This window comes from Gobio gobio, assembly GCF_949357685.1.
Source record: "Gobio gobio genome assembly, chromosome: 21".
Lineage (NCBI taxonomy): Eukaryota > Metazoa > Chordata > Actinopteri > Cypriniformes > Gobionidae > Gobio > Gobio gobio.
In genome coordinates, this window is record NC_137117.1 from 901308 (window position 1) to 920068 (window position 18761).

The 18761-nt window shown below is 37.7% G+C and overlaps 1 protein-coding gene across 1 annotated transcript in view; it reads right to left on the reverse strand.

Moving 5' to 3' along the window:
• Positions 1 to 13207, reverse strand: part of ctnnbl1 (catenin, beta like 1) — a 105985-nt gene extending 92778 nt beyond the window's left edge. Inside the window, exons 1-2 of the mRNA XM_079803290.1 lie at positions 13074 to 13207; positions 8415 to 8588 (exon numbers count right to left, since the gene is read on the reverse strand). Of these exons, the coding sequence (XP_079659416.1) occupies positions 8415 to 8588; positions 13074 to 13103 (204 nt within the window). The 5' untranslated portion in view covers positions 13104 to 13207. The remainder of the gene's footprint in view (positions 1 to 8414; positions 8589 to 13073) is intronic.
• Positions 13208 to 18761: the final 5554 nt, after the last annotated feature.

Genomic DNA, 18761 nt, shown 5'->3' on the forward strand with positions numbered 1-18761 from the left:
GCCTTTTGCCCAGTTAAAAAAATACTCTTATTCTACATTAGATTTGTAAGTATTAAAGGGATAGTTCACCCGATCGGCCGAAAGTTTACTTGATAAAGTTTTAAATATGAATATTTTTCTTACACAAACGCATTGATTCGCTTAAGAAGGCCTTTATTAACACCCCAGAGCCGCGTGGAGCAGTTATATGACAGACAGATGCACTTTTTATGAACTTCAAAAACAGAGCAAGAGCAACTATGAATCCAATTCTAATGCTTGGATTATCCTGGACTTTTGTAATATAACTCAGATTTAACTCCGGTTTTTGCTTCTAGCGCGCGATCGGCAACCGCCCGGTTTTCTTTGTATTTTTCTGCTGATTTATCCGGAAGTGCGCCCGCGTGCACATACGCCTATATTGCAATCATTCGCGAACATGTCACTTGTGTGTTACAAACGGAAACTGGAGAACTGAGGGAAGAGACGAGATGCTGAAGGGAATGAAGAGCTGCTTTCCTGCGCCAGCTGAAGTTGAGCGAGCTGAAGCTGCGCGAGCTGAAGTTGAGCGAGCTGAAGTTGCGCGAGCTGAAGTTGCGCGAGCTGAAGTTGAGCGAGCTGAAGTTGCGCGAGCTGAAGTTGAGCGAGCTGAAGTTGAGCGAGCTGAAGTTGAGCGAGCTGAAGTTGAGCGAGCTGAAGTTGAGCGAGCTGAAGTTGAGCGAGCTGAAGTTGAGCGAGCTGAAGTTGCGCGAGCTGAAGTTGAGCGAGCTGAAGTTGAGCGAGCTGAAGTTGCGCGAGCTGAAGTTGAGCGAGCTGAAGTTGCGCGAGCTGAAGTTGAGCGAGCTGAAGTTGAGCGAGCTGAAGTTGCGCGAGCTGAAGTTGCGCGAGCTGAAGTTGCGCGAGCTGAAGTTGAGCGAGCTGAAGTTGAGCGAGCTGAAGTTGAGCGAGCTGTAGTTGAGCGAGCTGAAGTTGAGCGAGCTGAAGTTGCGCGAGCTGAAGTTGAGCGAGCTGAAGTTGCGCGAGCTGAAGTTGAGCGAGCTGAAGTTGAGCGAGCTGAAGTTGCGCGAGCTGAAGTTGAGAGAGCTGAAGTTGAGCGAGCTGAAGTTGAGCGAGCTGAAGTTGCGCGAGCTGAAGTTGCGCGAGCTGAAGTTGCGCGAGCTGAAGTTGAGCGAGCTGAAGTTGAGCGAGCTGAAGTTGCGCGAGCTGAAGTTGCGCGAGCTGAAGTTGCGCGAGCTGAAGTTGCGCGAGCTGAAGTTGAGCGAGCTGAAGTTGCGCGAGCTGAAGTTGCGCGAGCTGAAGTTGAGCGAGCTGAAGTTGCGCGAGCTGAAGCTGCGCGAGCTGAAGTTGAGCGAGCTGAAGTTGAGCGAGCTGAAGTTGCGCGAGCTGAAGTTGAGCGAGCTGAAGTTGAGCGAGCTGAAGTTGCGCGAGCTGAAGCTGCGCGAGCTGAAGCTGAGCGAGCTGAAGTTGAGCGAGCTGAAGTTGCGCGAGCTGAAGTTGCGCGAGCTGAAGTTGAGCGAGCTGAAGTTGAGCGAGCTGAAGTTGCGCGAGCTGAAGTTGCGCGAGCTGAAGTTGCGCGAGCTGAAGTTGAGCGAGCTGCAGCTGAAGTTGAGCGAGCTGAAGTTGCGCGAGCTGAAGTTGCGCGAGCTGAAGTTGAGCGAGCTGAAGCTGAAGTTGCGCGAGCTGAAGTTGCGCGAGCTGAAGTTGCGTGAGCTCACCTCTCCGCCTGCTCAAGTGTAGATAGTGAGCGTTTGTTCAGCTCAGCTTCTCACGTGTTGGATCGGATGAGAACGAAACAAACTAACTTGTGAAAAAGCCGAAATACTTCTTTTTGTAGCCTAAAGAAAAACATGCTGCACTTTAGAAATGAAATACTATCAGTTCTGTAGCCTATAGGATGATCATTTTTATTTGGTAACACTTTAGAATAATGGTCATTAGTTAACATTAGTAAACTACATTAGTTAACATTAACCAATAATGAACTGCACTTATAAAGCGTTTACATTAATCATAAATCTTTGTTAATGTTAGTTTCAACATTTACTAATGCATTATTAAAATCTTGTTAACATTAGTTAATGCTCTGTGATGTTTATATTAACTAACGTTAACAAAGATGAACAAATACAGTAACAAATGTACTGCTCATAGTTAGTTTATGTTAGTTAATACATTAACTAATGTTAACTAATGACCATTATTCTAAAGTGTTACCTTTTATTTTACCTTAAAATGACATTGACTTAATTTGATTTAAAAAGCACCTGCTGTAGCATCTTAGTTTTTTTCGTTGCACTAAACATTATTTGATTTAACATTTTGGAACAATTATATACTTTGGTTTTATTTAATTTCACTGGTAAAGACTTTTTTTCTTTACACTGAATTTAAAACCAAATGCTGATTTAAGGAACATCTTTGTTTGGATTGCAGAATATGCAGATGTTGCCTTTAATTTCACCTTTCAGCCTTTTCATTTCCAATTCAATTTCCTGTTAATTTCAGATTGCAGACTTGTTTTCATTAGCCAAAAGACAATTTAGCCTGTTAAATACCAAATAAACATCTTGTTCATGTATACTTTCATTCTTTTATTGTGTAAAAAAATTAAAAAATCGGAATCGGCCATGTAAAATCCTGATCGGTGCATCACTAACTTTTATATACAGTTTATTAATCTGTAATACAATTTTATGAAATGGATGATGAAAAATAATCCAAGGAGCACTACAATTTTTGTAGAATGTTTTATTTAAAGATAAAGACAGCATCAACTGATGCCATGCCACCCCCACTTAATGTGCACAAACATTACATCCAAAAATAAAATATTTAGGTTACAACTGCATCTGTCTGGGGTGAAAAACCAATTACTTTATTATTGTTATTTTAAGTGCTTTTAATATACTATAATGTAATATATATTATAAAAATTACTTTACTAACATGTATTTATCTGTAACAAGTATCCTTTTAGTAAGGAGACCTCAGAAATCTAAAACCAGAATGAAAAAAAAAAAATGTGTTGCTCAAAATGGTGGTTTCCAAACAAAGGGAAAAAATAAACGTATATCGGTTGAAAAACCGAGCTGAAAAATATCGGCATATCGGATATCGTCAAACATCCACTATAGTGCATCCCTAAATATTACGCAGGAATGAGAGTTTAGTTCCTAGCCATATCGGTCTAGAAAATCACAACTTCTCATTTTCCGTCGGCCTTAGTACACGATGTAACTACAGAAGAGTCAAGTTTTAAACAGGAAAAATATTGAAACTCTTTGGTCATTTTTGAGCGAGATGCTAACGGTCTAATCAGACTCAATGATCTATGCTAAGCTATGCTAAAAGTGCCACCGCCAGACCCGGAGATTGACTGAATGGATTCAAAAACGGTAAAACTCAACTGTTTAACTCTAGGGGAGTCGGAAAATGAGCCTATTTTCAAAAAAGGAGTCGTGTTCCTTTAAACGGTAACTTCAGTGGTTTAGCATTAGGCTTTGTATCAGTAGAAACCCGGTAGTATATTCAAATTATGGTACTTTCCGCCCTCATATCCCCCTGAGACAAGAGAATTATGCATTTTATTTCTGGAAAGAATCCTCTGATGACGCAAATATCGCCATTTTGCGTCATCTGAGGATTTTTTGGCCAGAGGCTAGAGACTACAGCCACTAGATGGAGCTGTTCCGCATGTTATCATCCACCCATAGGGAGAGATCTCACACACAGAATGAGACACAGACGGCCGCATGGACAATAATAACGGAGCGGTGCAGAGCAAAGTGAGTGTTTCAACTCTTCAATGAATTCCTGTGATAGTTTAGCTTCCATATGCGATCTGAAAACGTGCCAGACTGGCGCTTAACGTTACCTAGTGCTGGGCGGTATACCGGTTCATACCGAATACCGGTATTTATTTTTTTTAATGATATGAATTTTGATGATACCGCAATACCGGTATGTCGCTTAACGTTCGGAACGCGGCGCAGTGGTACATGCATTGTTTGAGAGGGGACCCATTTCATTGATGCACTGTAGCGAGAGCAGTCAGAGCACAGTTGAGATCGCATTACAGCACAGCCTATGGCTGAATCCTATACCCTTCATTCACTATTCCCTACGTTATCACTTTATTTGAAGGAGTGAATGAAAACGTGCGTGAAGTCGGACATAGGGATGAAACGGTATGGAAATTTAACATCACGATTATAATGACCCAAATTATCACGGTTATCAATATTATCACGGTTTTGTTCAAACGAGATGAAAGTGTTCAAAAAGAACAGATGCACACACTTAAAACATTTCAACAAGTTTTATATATGAAATTCAACAAACAACAAATAACTAAAACAGCTCTATGCACTTTTTAAAGATAGATTCTGTGGGATTTCCTTCCTTAATGGCCATCGTCAATAGCAACGCATAACGCATAAATAATAATAATTTGTCGTAAATATAATCTCTAATATTATCTCTGTAAATATATTCTCAAGCAATATTCTCTAGTGTTCAGCAATTATGCATTTAAATCTAGCATGTTTTGTGTTAGAGCCCAAACAGTATCCTAGTGAAATAATGCATATCCATATTTTCATATGATTTGACAGTTTATTTGATTAAATATCAAAATGTGTGCATCATACCTGACACCTAGATGATCACTTTACAGTCAGTTTTATGACTGTCATTCCCTTCAAATGCTGAAGTTTGAAACGTGTATTACGTTTCCAATGTTGTGTGTAACTTTAGAGACGGTCCCTAAATTCGCCAGCGTTATGCCAGTCATATGAGATGCGCTGTGGCTCTGCTGGGTTTTTTAAACCATTTTCGCTGCTGAAATAGAACAACAACAGTCAAACACTGTATGATGAGTGAATCTCCTGCGTACATCGCACGTTTATCTCCGCTCTGAGTGTAGATTTCAGTGATTGACAGCGGCGCGCGCTCTGAACGAAACTCTGGTTAATCTGAACGCCTCTGATTATGAGACATTGCCTTCATAAACTCAATAGAAACACGTGCAGGGCTCCAGACTAAATTTTTTCACTAGGAGCACAGTGGCCCCCAACTGAAGATTTTAGGGGCACAACCAGAAATTTTAGGGGCGCACACCGCAAATCAACATGCTAACCAAATCTACTAATTTCCACTGTATTACTGATAGGGATGGGTATCGTTAAGGTTTTAATGGTATTACTACTCTTACCGATACTGCTTATCGATCCGGTACTTTAACAGTATTCTTACCGGTTCTTTTTATTATACTTTATTTATTTTATTTTTATGAAAAAAAAAAACATAATTAAGAACATAATTAACATGGCTTTATAATCTGAAAAGTAAAATATCTATAGCAAAAGAAACCGCAAAGTTTGAACAAAAATATAAAACATCTATGTGTAAATGGACCAGTGTGCAGCATTCGGAAGATCTGCTAACATTAATATTACAGTAAAGAACAAACCTACAAAGAAATCTAACAAAGTAATGAAATGTAAAATAACACTGCATAGTTTTCACTGTATAAATTGATAGATTAATGCTTATAAAAGCTAAAGTTATTAATTCAAGAGATGTGAATATTTTCTATTTGCCTTTTGTTCGATTCGAATGAATGGCTCAATCGTCAGCAGGTTTATTAGACGCTGCCCCTTTAAGACCGATCGAATGTAGAATTAATAATATCATATTCTCCTATTTCTCCAAACTATTTACGCCCATTTAAGATATAAACTGTTTAAGTAACTACTCTCCAATCCGGTCATTTTGACACCGGCTATTTGTTGTTTATTTGATGGTTTAGACGCGCACACGAAGCCTAAAATATAAAGTGCAAGTCGGTCCATTTCGCAGCACACACACATAAGCCGCCTTGAAGTTGGAAACAGCGTCTCTTGCGCGGATTATTGTGCATTTAATAGCTCTTTATTATCAAACACATCCCGCAGTTTAGCAACAGTAGAGACTGCAGTTTACAACAATCACTGAATCTGACGTTTACTTTAGGTTTAGGGAGAAATGACGGCGCAGCTGTGAAGGGAAGGATGAGCTCGACGAACACGGAATAGTTTTACCTCATACCATCTTTTTATAATTCTTGGAAGCCAAAATCGAAAATAAAATTAGATTAATATCACAGCACATCCCTAAAGTTTAAGCAGACTAAACTTTTGTGTAGTTCTCTTGGCCATCGTCACTCATTAAAGCTGACTTGTGGTGTTGTTCGCTGTAGCTCACGTGAGAGAGCGAGAGCTCGCTTTCTCTCTCTTTCTCTCTCTTCTGGACTGCGAATGGCAAAAATGCATCACGGACAAATGGTTTAATATTATCTCATATAGAAACGGCTGGCAAAGATAGAATTTGCCAGACATAACGTCTATCAATTATAATTAGTAAGTGTATTTTCTTAATTTCTCCAGTACCGACAGCAGGCAAATTTACTAGTCGCACATGAGCGACTGGACGTAAAATTCAGTCGCACACTCTCAAATTTTAGTCGCAAAATGCGACCATTTAGTCGCACTCTGGAGCCCTGACGTGAGTGATTATAATGCGCAACGTGATTATAACAGACGGCTTTTGAGAAGACTATAATAAGTTCAACCGCCAGAGTGGCTAGTGTGCAGCCGAAATAACGCTACACTCGCAAATGGAGGTTGTTGATGTCAAGCCCTGATTATCCCTTAAATGTCACCCTAGTCTTGTCTGAATTTGTTCGTTCGCTTCACGTTATTATTTCCCAGACGTAGTTTTGGTAATGAGGTCAAAGTCCACTTGCCTTGCGTTCGTAGTTTTGAAGTGGTGCGGTGCGCCAGACTGAACAAGATTTACCGCGAGTTTTCACAATCGTGATAATCACACGCGGTTTTAATGATAATACAATTTTATACGATATTACTAACCGTCACTAAATTTTATCGTGGTTTATCGTGAAACCGGTAATCGTTTCATCCCTAGTCGGACAGCATTGTGTGTACATTGGCTGTACACTCGTTATTGCGGTGCAATGGGATAGAATGAGTGCACTCAATAACGTCCACTAGGGTTTCGGACACCACTACAAAGCGCTGTCCCCTCAAATAATGCCCTATTTGAGGTTATAGGGGGCGATGTCGGATTCAGCCCTTGATTATTAATGAGAATTCAAACTACACGCGGCGCGCGAGAGAGAGCGGTTTCTGTGCGGAGCGCCGCGATAAGTTTAACAACGCTTACCACATGGATCATATAGCACTGATACAGACCGGAGCGAGCGCGTTTACATTTTTAAGGACATATTTCATATACTCTAGTGCTCTAGACATGAAGCAGAAGCGTGTATGCGCACATATTTCATCACGTCTTATTAAAATGAAATGTATGCACTGATTACACTGATACAACCATATGTCTGATCACGAACGCGCTGACACGATAGATTATTCTGCTACACAAAAGACAATGATGTAAATTAACAAATAAACTGACAATTCAAAAAAGAATGGGCCAAAAAGGAACTGCTTTATTTTTTCTGTGTTTAACTGATGCGTGTCATTCGTTCAGAGAGGGCTCTTGTAAATGTATTGCAAATATCCGCGTTTCTCCTCGTTTGGGCAGTTTGTTGTTAGGGTTAGATTTTTAAAATGCTCAACTCAACTTTTAATATTCATCTGTCTGTAATGAGCATGTTGACGGCCTGTGTTTTATTGTCTCTCCACAGCATCATTTTGTGGGGCTTTGTAAACCTGTATTAACTCTAGTGTGGAGTTTCTCTACAATATTCACTCATCATGACAGTAAAACAGGGCATTCTGGTCAATCTCCTGCAGTATTTACTCTCTCAATCAGTAGAAAATGTGATTAACACCTTGTCATGCATAGGGGAAAAAAAACCGTCATATACCGTGAAACCGATATAATTTAGAAAAATACCGCGATATACATTTTTGGTCATATCGCCCAGCACTTAACGTTCCCTCAGCTCAGCTTTTCTCTTCGTGTGAATGAAATCTGACTCCTGCTGCGTCTGTGACGTGACTTTTGTTCGGCTCACTCACACGTTATTGAAAAGACACGTTCAGTTTTTAATTGTAGTGTTTATTCTCTAACTGAACAAAATAATTGTATTACTATGAAGATCAAAACGACGGTGTACGGAGTGGGGCAGCGAAGCAAGTGCATTCTGGGAGTTGTTGTCTTTCATCCACGAGACAAAAATACATTTTCTGTCTTTTCTCAGTCTAGAAGGCACCAAATTCAAAAATAATTTCACATTTCTACTGCATAAATGACACAGTTTAAATACAAAGCTTAATGCTAAATCACTGAAGTAACCCTTTAAGCTGAAACTTCACAGACACATTCTGGGGACACATGAAAAAAATGATAGGTCCGCTTTAACCTCCTTGTGGGATGCAAAATAAACCCACATGAACACGCTCAGGTCTCACCTCTGGATCTTCTCCATCCTGATCCATCAGCCTCTCCAGAATCTTCTCCCCGTCTCCTCCCGCCTGCTCCTCATCCGGCTCGGACCTCACCAGAACCCGTCCGGCTGTCTTCTGTTTGCCTCTGGACTCCTCATGACTATCTTCCTCTCGGGGTCTCTTTGCCCCGCGGTCAGGCTGAGGAGAAGATTCACATGATGAGGGTGAACATTTGACCATTCTCAAGATTAAAGGTAGCCTGGCGTGGCCATACTCAATTCTAGTCAGAATATGAGTCTGATCTGCTCCATTGAGCTTTGATTATGGGGCGTGTTTCAACCGAACCAGGAAAGACCTCAATTGGATAGACCCACAACCAATCAGAGCAACGGAGCGACGCGTAACGTTAGTTGTCAAATGTCAACAGAACTCAACTGCACACTGTTGCCAAGTCCGTGTTTTTCTCCATGTCCGCGGGATGAAGCGACCCCAATTATGTGATTATATAAACCCAGGAATGCGAATTTTAGCAGGCAACCTTGCCAAAATAACATATTTTGCCAATCAAACGCCATTTTTTTCCGGAGAACCCCCCGGAAAGTTATAGTTTTGGGCTATAGTTTTGAGTAGCGCGACATAGCAAAAACACTTGGAAACCCTGTCTGCACGCACGCTGGATTAAGTAACGTTACAAGAAAAAGATGAGTGTAAACGATCTTTGCCAGTAATAAAATAATTTAAGGATACACAGAGTACTTACCAACACGATCATCGTTTCTGAGAGAAATAGTGAAGGTGAACGCATATACGAACAAGTTCTCCGTTTAGGATAAGAGCAAACTCAACCCAAGAGCCTTCGATGACGTGGATGATTACGTTACTGTTGATCATCTGTCCATCATCGTCTAAAGCCCGCCCTGACAATTTCATTGGTCCGAACAGTTTCTGTTCGGGCATTCAAAATGGGGCTAAAGTGAGCATTTCATGGATTCCCGAACGCCAGATCTGCTCATATTCTCGCGCATGCGTCGTGGAGACACACACGGAAGACAAGAACAAGCTGGATAAAGGTGTTATTTTGATTTTTTTTGCGCACAAAAACTATTGTCGTCGCATCGTAAAATTATTGTAGAGTCGCTGTGGTGAGATGGACTTTGTAACGACGTTTTTAGTGCCTTTTATGGGTCTTGTGAGTGTAAATGTACTGAATGCCAATGGAGGCCTATCTGAAGCCTTTCTCAGCATCAGCTTTACACTAAAATATCTTCATTTGTGTCTGAAGATGAACGGAGGTCTGACGGGTGTCCAACCACATGAGGCTCAGTCATTAATGACACAATTTACAGTTTTGGGTGAACTAACCCTTTAATGCCAGAAGCGTCTCACACGATTGCGTTCCCAAACACCAGCATCCCAACACACACATGACAGCGCTTACTGCACTTTGTCTGACGCGTCGAAAACTCATTTATGATAGAGGGAAAAAGAGTCACAGTTTCTTCCCTGATCGCAGCATGTTTGAGGTCGATTTCCCAGGAAGTTACTTTTTTGCTCTCTCGAACACATGGGATGGACAATTGATTTTTCGATTAATCGTATTTTTAAAATGTGGTCGATTCAAAATCGATTCTCAAAGGCCACGATTCTTTTTTTTTCCATATTTATTTCCGCAAACATTGAACATAAGATTAACGTAAATCTAATTACTAGTCTTCCCCACTAGATGTCTCCCTCTTATTTGCCTTGCGCGATGTTACAAAGGAGCGAGAAGCGCATCGGTCATTCATTCAGTGCTTAAATGGCGGCTTCCGGTGCGTTGCCGACGTTTGTAACGTTAAAGCTGAGATGAAATACTACAAATTTGCGGAACCGCTTTTTTTTATCCTCAAATAAAAGTTAGTCCACATAAGTCAGCAAATTAAGGTATTGTTGTTTGTTACCACGGCAACTACTTGTGTCCAGGTATGAACGCGCTTCTCGTGTATGAAAAGTACCCAAGTGTACCTAAAATAAAAAAAGAGTTTAATATACAGGTCTGTGGCTCTTCATTTCTTTTTAATTACCCACTTGTAACCTTATGTTCACTGTTCTTTTTTATAAATATAGTATTTTAATTAAATCTATATTCATTGAGTTGAATCGAAAATCGAAACTGAATCGAAAATGAGAATGAAAATTCTAATCGAGAATCGAAATCCAAATTGAAATTCGAATCAAAAATTGAAATCAAGAATCAAATCAAGAATCAAAATTTGAATTGAGAACCGAAATCGAAAATTGAATTCAGAATCGAAATCGATACCCAGCCCTAATGGACACACTTTTTTACTTACATTTATTGGTTACGCTTTATTTTACAGTGTCACAGTTACATATGTCACACATAGTTACTATACTAATATAAAAATTGTGTAAAATTACATGCAACTAACTCTAAACCCAACCAAACCCTACAGTTAATATTACTCTGTACTTAGTCTTAAATGTAAAATTAGTAAAATTACAGTGTAACAACGATACCTTAACATAAAGTGTAAGCCATATATTTGCAGATGTTTTATGCAATAAAGTTAAATTCTAACTTTGGATGGAAACACAGCTAGTGATCACACAAACATTCAGTATTTCTATATTCAAAGAAATGCAAACGCTCACAACTCAATGCAAATATAGGATAGTTATAATATAACTTTAAAGATGTTTTTATCACTGTAACTAGATGTCAGAACAAAAATATAGGCTACTGTCCTACTAGTTAAGCTTTGTTATCAAAAATTTAATTATTAAGACAAGACTCTAAAAGGCAAAAACATTGGGTTTTTCCTGCACTGTCAATTTTGGGCCGATTGGCCTTTCAATACATTTCTACGTGTTTATTTTATTGCACTTTATGTATTTGCGTCTGTAGATTTCAATTACAATACATAGCGTTAAAGTTTTTTCCTCCACTTCAGCAGCACTTGCACACACCAAACTTTATTCATCTGTATTCTGAAGGGTTTTAGAGAGGGGTTTGTTGTTCATATATCATTCACCGACTTTATACTTTTATATTTCATACCTAAAAACATGGCGAAAATTTATTTGACAGTATTTTCTGATTTATGATAAAAAGAGATATCCAAAATCCCCTCTGTAAATATCTTTAACTCTAATATATCAACAAAATCAAACAGGAATTTTGAACCTGACTTCATCCAGTGTTATTTTCTGGAAATGTGTGAAATTAGTGCATATTTAATTAGATAATGCATAAACACGCATACAGTACCGGTCAAAAGTTTGGAAACATTATCATCTTAAATGTTTCTGATTCTGAAAGAAGTCTCTTCTAAGCCTGCGTTTATTTGATCAAAAATACAGAAAATACAGTAATATTGTGAAATATTATTACAATTTAAAATTATGTTTTTCTATTTGAATATACTTTCAAATGTAACTTATTCCTGTGATCATTTCAGCATCATTACTCCAGTCTTCAGTGTCACATGATCCTTCAGAAATCATTCAGATATGACGATTTATCATGAATATTTTTTTATAACCAGCATCTTTTTTCTGGATTCTTTGTTGAATAAAAAGTTTTTAAAAAATGTGCATTTATTTAAAAAAAAAAAAAATAGAAATCTTTTGTAACAATATACACTACAGTTCAAAGGTTTGGGGTCAGTAAAAAGATGTACTTTCTATTTTTTATATATATATATATATATATATATATATATATATATATATATATATATATATATATATATATATATATATATATATATATATATATATATATAAATTAATACTTTTTTATTCAGCAAGGATGAGTTAAATTGATAAAAAGTGATAGTAAATAATTATATTGTTACAAAAAATATATATATTGAATAAATGCTGTTCTTTTTAACTTTCTATTCATCAATGAAACCTTTAAAAATGTATCACAAATTCCCAAAAAAATATTAACCAGCACAAATGTTTCCAAAATTGATATTAAATCATCATATTACAATGATTTCTGAAGGATCATGTGACACCGAAGACTGGAGTAATGATCACAGGAATAAATTACACTTTACTAAATATATTTACATAGAAACCATTATTTAAATTTTTACTAATATTCCACAATATTCCATTTTTTCTGTATTTGTAATCAAATGAGGGCTTTCTGACTATGAGCCTTCTTTCAAAAACATAAAAAAATAGTAATGTTTCCCAACTTTTGACTGGTACTTTATGAATCTCAACCCAATATTAATCCAGAAAATGTTTTTCAATTGCAAAATTTACAAAATGGCTGTTATCACAGTTTTTGGGCATGGTATAATTTCAAAACACATGGATTATGGTGATTATTCAGTACCATTGTAAACCAAAGACCCAGTTTATATTGACTTTAACACCACAGTACTTTTATATCAAGGAGGAAACATCTAATTAATGCATTTTAATATAAATGAATGTATATTAACAACAAACACATAACCCGCGTGCGTATGTCCTAGTAGGGTAAAATGTTATTTAAAGCTTTTACCTACTTAAACAACCTTAAAACACGTTTAAATCATGTGTAGTAGTTTAAAAACAGTTTATTTCTGCATTTAAGATTGAAGTTTAAGACTAACATAGACAACAGCATCTGAACAGGGTCAAACTCATCCGAGTAAAGATCATTAAACGTGTCAGTACCTGATAATTCAGCAGCTCTCCGACATCCATGATGATTTCTGCGCGTTATAATCCTCTAAAATGTGTGTTTTGTTTGTAACTGCGTGTAAACACAACACGCCTGTGAACAAAACTTGATTTCTGTTCTTCGCGCGATTGCCCGGCGCGAGACGGCGAGTGACGGAACTCAGCAGCGACACCAGCAGGCGAGGAGAGCGAAGTTACTACAACACTACACAGTACACACACACACACACACTACAACACGACGGAGATGTTATCTGCCAGGATTTGTTTGATTATTAAAAGTATTGTACAATGAAATACCCGACGAATGGTTCACAATGAGACCAGAAACGTGTATTACGAAGGTAAACAAAAGCAGGATATTAAACCTCTGCATTTATTGCTAGCAGCTGACAAGAGTTTTAATCCACTACCTCAAATCACTTGCACACATCTTCAACAGTCATTCTGTCCTGTTCGGCTTATGCAAACTTTGCTGCAGGTTTTTTATCTGTTTCCCCGACAAGATAAGCGGGAAGTAAGGAGACAGCTTTAATTATTCAGAGATTACAGCTACATTTTCCTTTATTCTCACTCTCACTGGAAAACTAGCATACTTCTGTCTGCATAAAAAAGGGTGTCAAAATTGTACCTTTTGGGGTACAACAGCTTGTCGCTGGGGCAGTACCCTTAAAAGGACACATTTGTACCTTTTTTTACCACAAAAAGGTTCATAGTAGGACCTTAAGGTACGTATTTGTACTAATATGCACCTTTTAGGAGTAAAACAGGTACAAATATGCCCCAGCGACAAGCTGTTGTACCCCTAAAGGTACAATTTTGACGCACATTTTTACAGTATATGAAGTGGGATAAATTGTGTAATGGTAAATTATTTAAACATTGTTTTCACATGTAGCATATTAATGCAGTCGGTGTTATTCAGTTCGCTATTAAAGTGGACCAATTATGCCCCTTTTTAGTCTCATGTGTCTCATGAATGTGTCTGTGAGGTTTCCCGTGAGTATTAAACCAAGTTCTTGTTCACATCTTATTGAGCTTAAACTGTCAAATACACAAAAGGTTATGTCAAAACACACACACAGTTCACATAAACACAGTTTGTTATGTCTGTGAATGTAAACAGCAGGGAAAGAAATCGCATGTGTGTATTAAACATCCCTGACCCGTCGAGGCCTGGACTCCTCTAGACCCCTGAAGGTGAGCTGTGGTATCTGGCACCAAGATGTTAGCAGCAGATCCTTTAAGTCCTGTAAGTTGTGAGGTGGGCCCTCCATGGATTGGACTTGTTTGTTCAGCTCATCCCACAGATGCTCGATTGGATTGAGATCTGGGGAATTTGGAGGCCGAGTCAACGCCTCAAACTCGTTGTTGTGCTCCTCATTCCTGAAGCATTTGTGCTTTGTGGCGGCGCATGATCTGCTGAAAGAGCCACAGACACAGAGAAAACCGTCTCCATCAACAATGCTGAGGTAGGTGAGACGGGTCAAAGTCACATCCACATGATGGAGGACCCAAGGCCTAATGAGTTCGATCATTTTTCCAACCGCTATAATTTCCAGTGTCCGTTTTTATATCCATTTTTGCCGAACGTTACATTACATGATCACGCTCTTATACATGTAAATGCTTCTAAGCGCGACAAGACACAAGAGAACTCGCTGTATGTCAATGTCCTGTCTGTCTGTGTGTGTGTGTGTGTGTGTGTGTGTGTCAATGTCCTGTCTGTGTGTGTGTGTGTGTGTGTGTGTGTGTGTGTCAATGTCCTGTCTGTGTGTGTGTGTGTGTGTGTGTGTGTGTGTCAATGTCCTGTCTGTGTGTGTGTGTGTGTGTGTGTGTGTGTGTGTGTCAATGTCCTGTCTGTGTGTGTGTGTGTGTGTGTGTGTGTGTGTGTGTGTGTGTGTGTGTCAATGTCCTGTCTGTGTGTGTGTGTGTGTGTGTGTGTGTGTGTCAATGTCCTGTCTGTCTGTGTGTGTGTGTGTGTGTGTGTGTGTGTGTGTGTGTGTGTGTGTGTGTGTGTGTGTGTGTGTGTGTGTGTGTGTGTGTGTGTCAATGTCCTGTCTGTGTGTGTGTGTGTGTGTGTGTGTGTGTGTGTGTGTGTGTGTGTGTGTGTGTGTGTGTCAATGTCCTGTCTGTGTGTGTGTGTGTGTGTGTGTGTGTGTGTGTGTGTCAATGTCCTGTCTGTGTGTGTGTGTGTGTGTGTGTGTGTGTGTGTGTGTGTGTGTGTGTGTGTGTGTCAATGTCCTGTCTGTGTGTGTGTGTGTGTGTGTGTGTGTGTGTGTGTGTGTGTGTGTGTGTGTGTGTGTGTGTGAGTGTGTGTGTGTGTGTGTGTGTGTCAATGTCCTGTCTGTGTGTGTGTGAGTGTGTGAGTGTGTGTGTGTGTGTGTGTGTGTGTGTGTGTGTGTGTGTGTGTGTGTGTGTGTGTGTGTGTGTGTGTGTGTGTGTGTGTGTGTGTGTGTGTGTGTGTGTGTGTGTGTGTCAATGTTCTGTCTGTGTGGCTGCGTCTCATGTCAGCTAATCGAGGGACACTCTGACACACACACACACACACACACACACACTCGACGCACAGACAGACTCGCGTCAGTTTCCTGCTCACATCGAGTTCTCTTTTGCTCTTGAACAAACAATAACAATTTTGAGTATTCTCATATTAGAGTCTTAAATTAGTTAAATAACTAATAACTAAAATTGTAGCTTTAATGATGATTAATCTATATTTCATTTATTATTTATGCAGTTAAGAAAGGTGTTTGATAACTATTACATTTCTGTATATGTATAACAGGGAAGGCCATGGGTAAATATAACATTTATTATAATGGGTTTATGTAAAGATTGTTTTAAGTTCACTTAAATTAAAAACATTTTTTTTAAAGCCTAATAAATGTTGAAATTGGCATCTTTCAGTTATACTGTAATGTAACGTCATTAATGTTTCATATAGAGATTAATATCAGTGATACTGGCCTTCATTCATAAAAACATGACAATACAACACATATTTAAAATATGCCGTCTTTAAATTGTTTCTACATTAATTTGGAGAGTAACTGAAATTATTACAATATCAAAATATTAAAAACTTAAAATATTAAAAACTTGCGATTAATCGCGATTAATTACAGATTTTTTTTTGTTGATTAATTCGTTAATTTTTTTCCAGATTCCCAGCACTAATAATAATGCAATGGGGGGAACATTTGTGGGTCCTGATAATAATACACAAAAAGTAATATTATTTTAATAATAATATAAAAACACCCTCTTCTTTATTTTGGCTTAAAATATCGGGATACATATCGTGAGTTCAGTATCGCGATTTATATCGAATCGTGACTCGAGTGTATCGTTACACCCCTAATATTATACGTATCGCTAACTTTTTCACATTAGCTTTGCGTGCAATAATTTGGCCAGGCAGTCAGGTTTGCATACGCTTCTGGCCTTTGAGCCTATTAATATTTACTGGCTGTTTGAATAATGCAAAGAATGAGCAGTGATTGAAAGGCCTCATTTCTGTATCTCTCTCTCTCTCTCTCTCTCTCTCTCTCTCTCTCTCTCTCTCTCTCAGGCCGAGTTACGGATGACTGGCTCGTGTGATTCTTGACAAGACAGAGGCGCGATCGAGACAACACTCATAAATCCAGAATGATGCCGACGAACAGGTGATTTTCCGCCTGTCTCACCAGCCGACCTGCATGCAATATTCATCCCGTCATCCCTCCGTCCTGAAGGGCGGATCAGGGTCGGGTTTGAGCACATTATCTCGCAGACCTGCTTCACTCTTCTCTACTCTTTCTATATCAAATACTTCTGTCATTCTGATGCATGATATTTGTACAGTAGATGACATGAAAATGTCACATTGATGCCACAAAATCAAGAAATTACATTTTGCTAGCATTATTTAACATGTTTTAACACATTGCTAGCATGATTTAGCATTTTGTTAGCATAAATTAGCATGTTTTCATTATTTAACATTTTGTTAGCATTAATGATCATGTTGTTAACATGTTTTAAAACATTGTTAACATGATTTAGCATTTTGTTATCATAAATTAACATGTTCGCATTATTTAGCGTGTTGTTAGCATTAATTATCATGTTGCTAGCATTATTTAACATGTTGTTAACATGTTTTAACACATTGCTACCATGTTGTTAGCATAAATTAGCATGTTTGCATTAATTTGCATTTCGTTAGCATGGCCTATCATGTTGCTAGTTTAATTAAACATGTTACCAACATGTTTTAACACATTGCTAGCATGATTTAGCATTTAGTTAGCATTACTTATGTTGCTAACATTATTTAGCATGTTGTTAGCATAAATTAACATGTTTGCATGATTTAGTGTGTCATTAACATTAATTATCATGTATGCTAGCATTATTTAACATGTTGCTAACATGTTTTAACACATTGTTAACATGATTAAGCATGTTATTAGCATTAATAATCATGTTTGCATTATTTAACATGTCGTTAGCATGGATTATCATGTTTGCTAGCATGATTTAACATGTTTTAACACATTGCTAGCATGATTTAGCATTTTGTTAGCATAAATTAGCATGTTTTCATTATTTAGCATTTCTTTAGCATTAATTATCATGTTGCTAGCATGATTTAACATGTTGCTAACCTGTTTTAACACATTGCTAGCATTTATTATCATGTTGTTAGCATTATTCAACATGTCACTAATATGATTTAGCAGGTTGTTATCATTTTGCTAGCATTATTTAACATGTTGTTAACATGTTTTAACACATTGCTAGCATGATTTAGCATTTTGTTAGCATAAATTAGCATGTTTTCATTATTTAGCATTTCTTTAGCATAAATTATCATGTTGCTAGCATGATTTAACATGTTGCTAACCTGTTTTAACACATTGCTAGCATTTATTATCATGTTGTTAGCATTATTCAACATGTCACTAATATGATTTAGCAGGTTGTTAGCATTTTGCAAGCATTATTTAACATGTTGTTAACATGTTTTAACACATTGCTACCATGTTGTTAGCATAAATAAGCATGTTTGCATTAATTAGCATTTCGTTAGCATGGCCTATCATGTTGCTAGTTTAATTTAACATGTTACCAACATGTTTTAACACATTGCTAGCATGATTTAACATTTTGTTAGCATGTTTGAATTATTTAGCATTTCGTTAGCATTAATTATGTTGTTAACATTATTTAGCATGTTGTTAGCATAAATTAACATGTTTGCATTATTTAGTGTGTCATTAACATGAATTATCATGTTTGCTAGCATCATTTAACATGTTTGCTAACATGTTTTAACACATTGTTAACATGATTAAGCATGTTGTTAGCATTAATAATCATGTTCGCATTATTTAACATGTCGTTAGCATGAATTATCATGTTTGCTAGCATGATTTAACATGTTTTAACACATTGCTAGCATGATTTAGCATTTTGTTAGCATAATTTAGCATTTTTTCATTATTTAGCATTTCTTTAGCATAAATTATCATGTTGCTAGCATGATTTAACACATTGCTAGCATTTATTATCATGTTGTTAGCATTATTCAACATGTCACTAATATGATTTAGCAGGTTGTTAGCATTTTGCTAGCATTATTTAACATGTTGTTAACATGTTTTAACACATTGCTACCATGTTGTTAGCATAAAT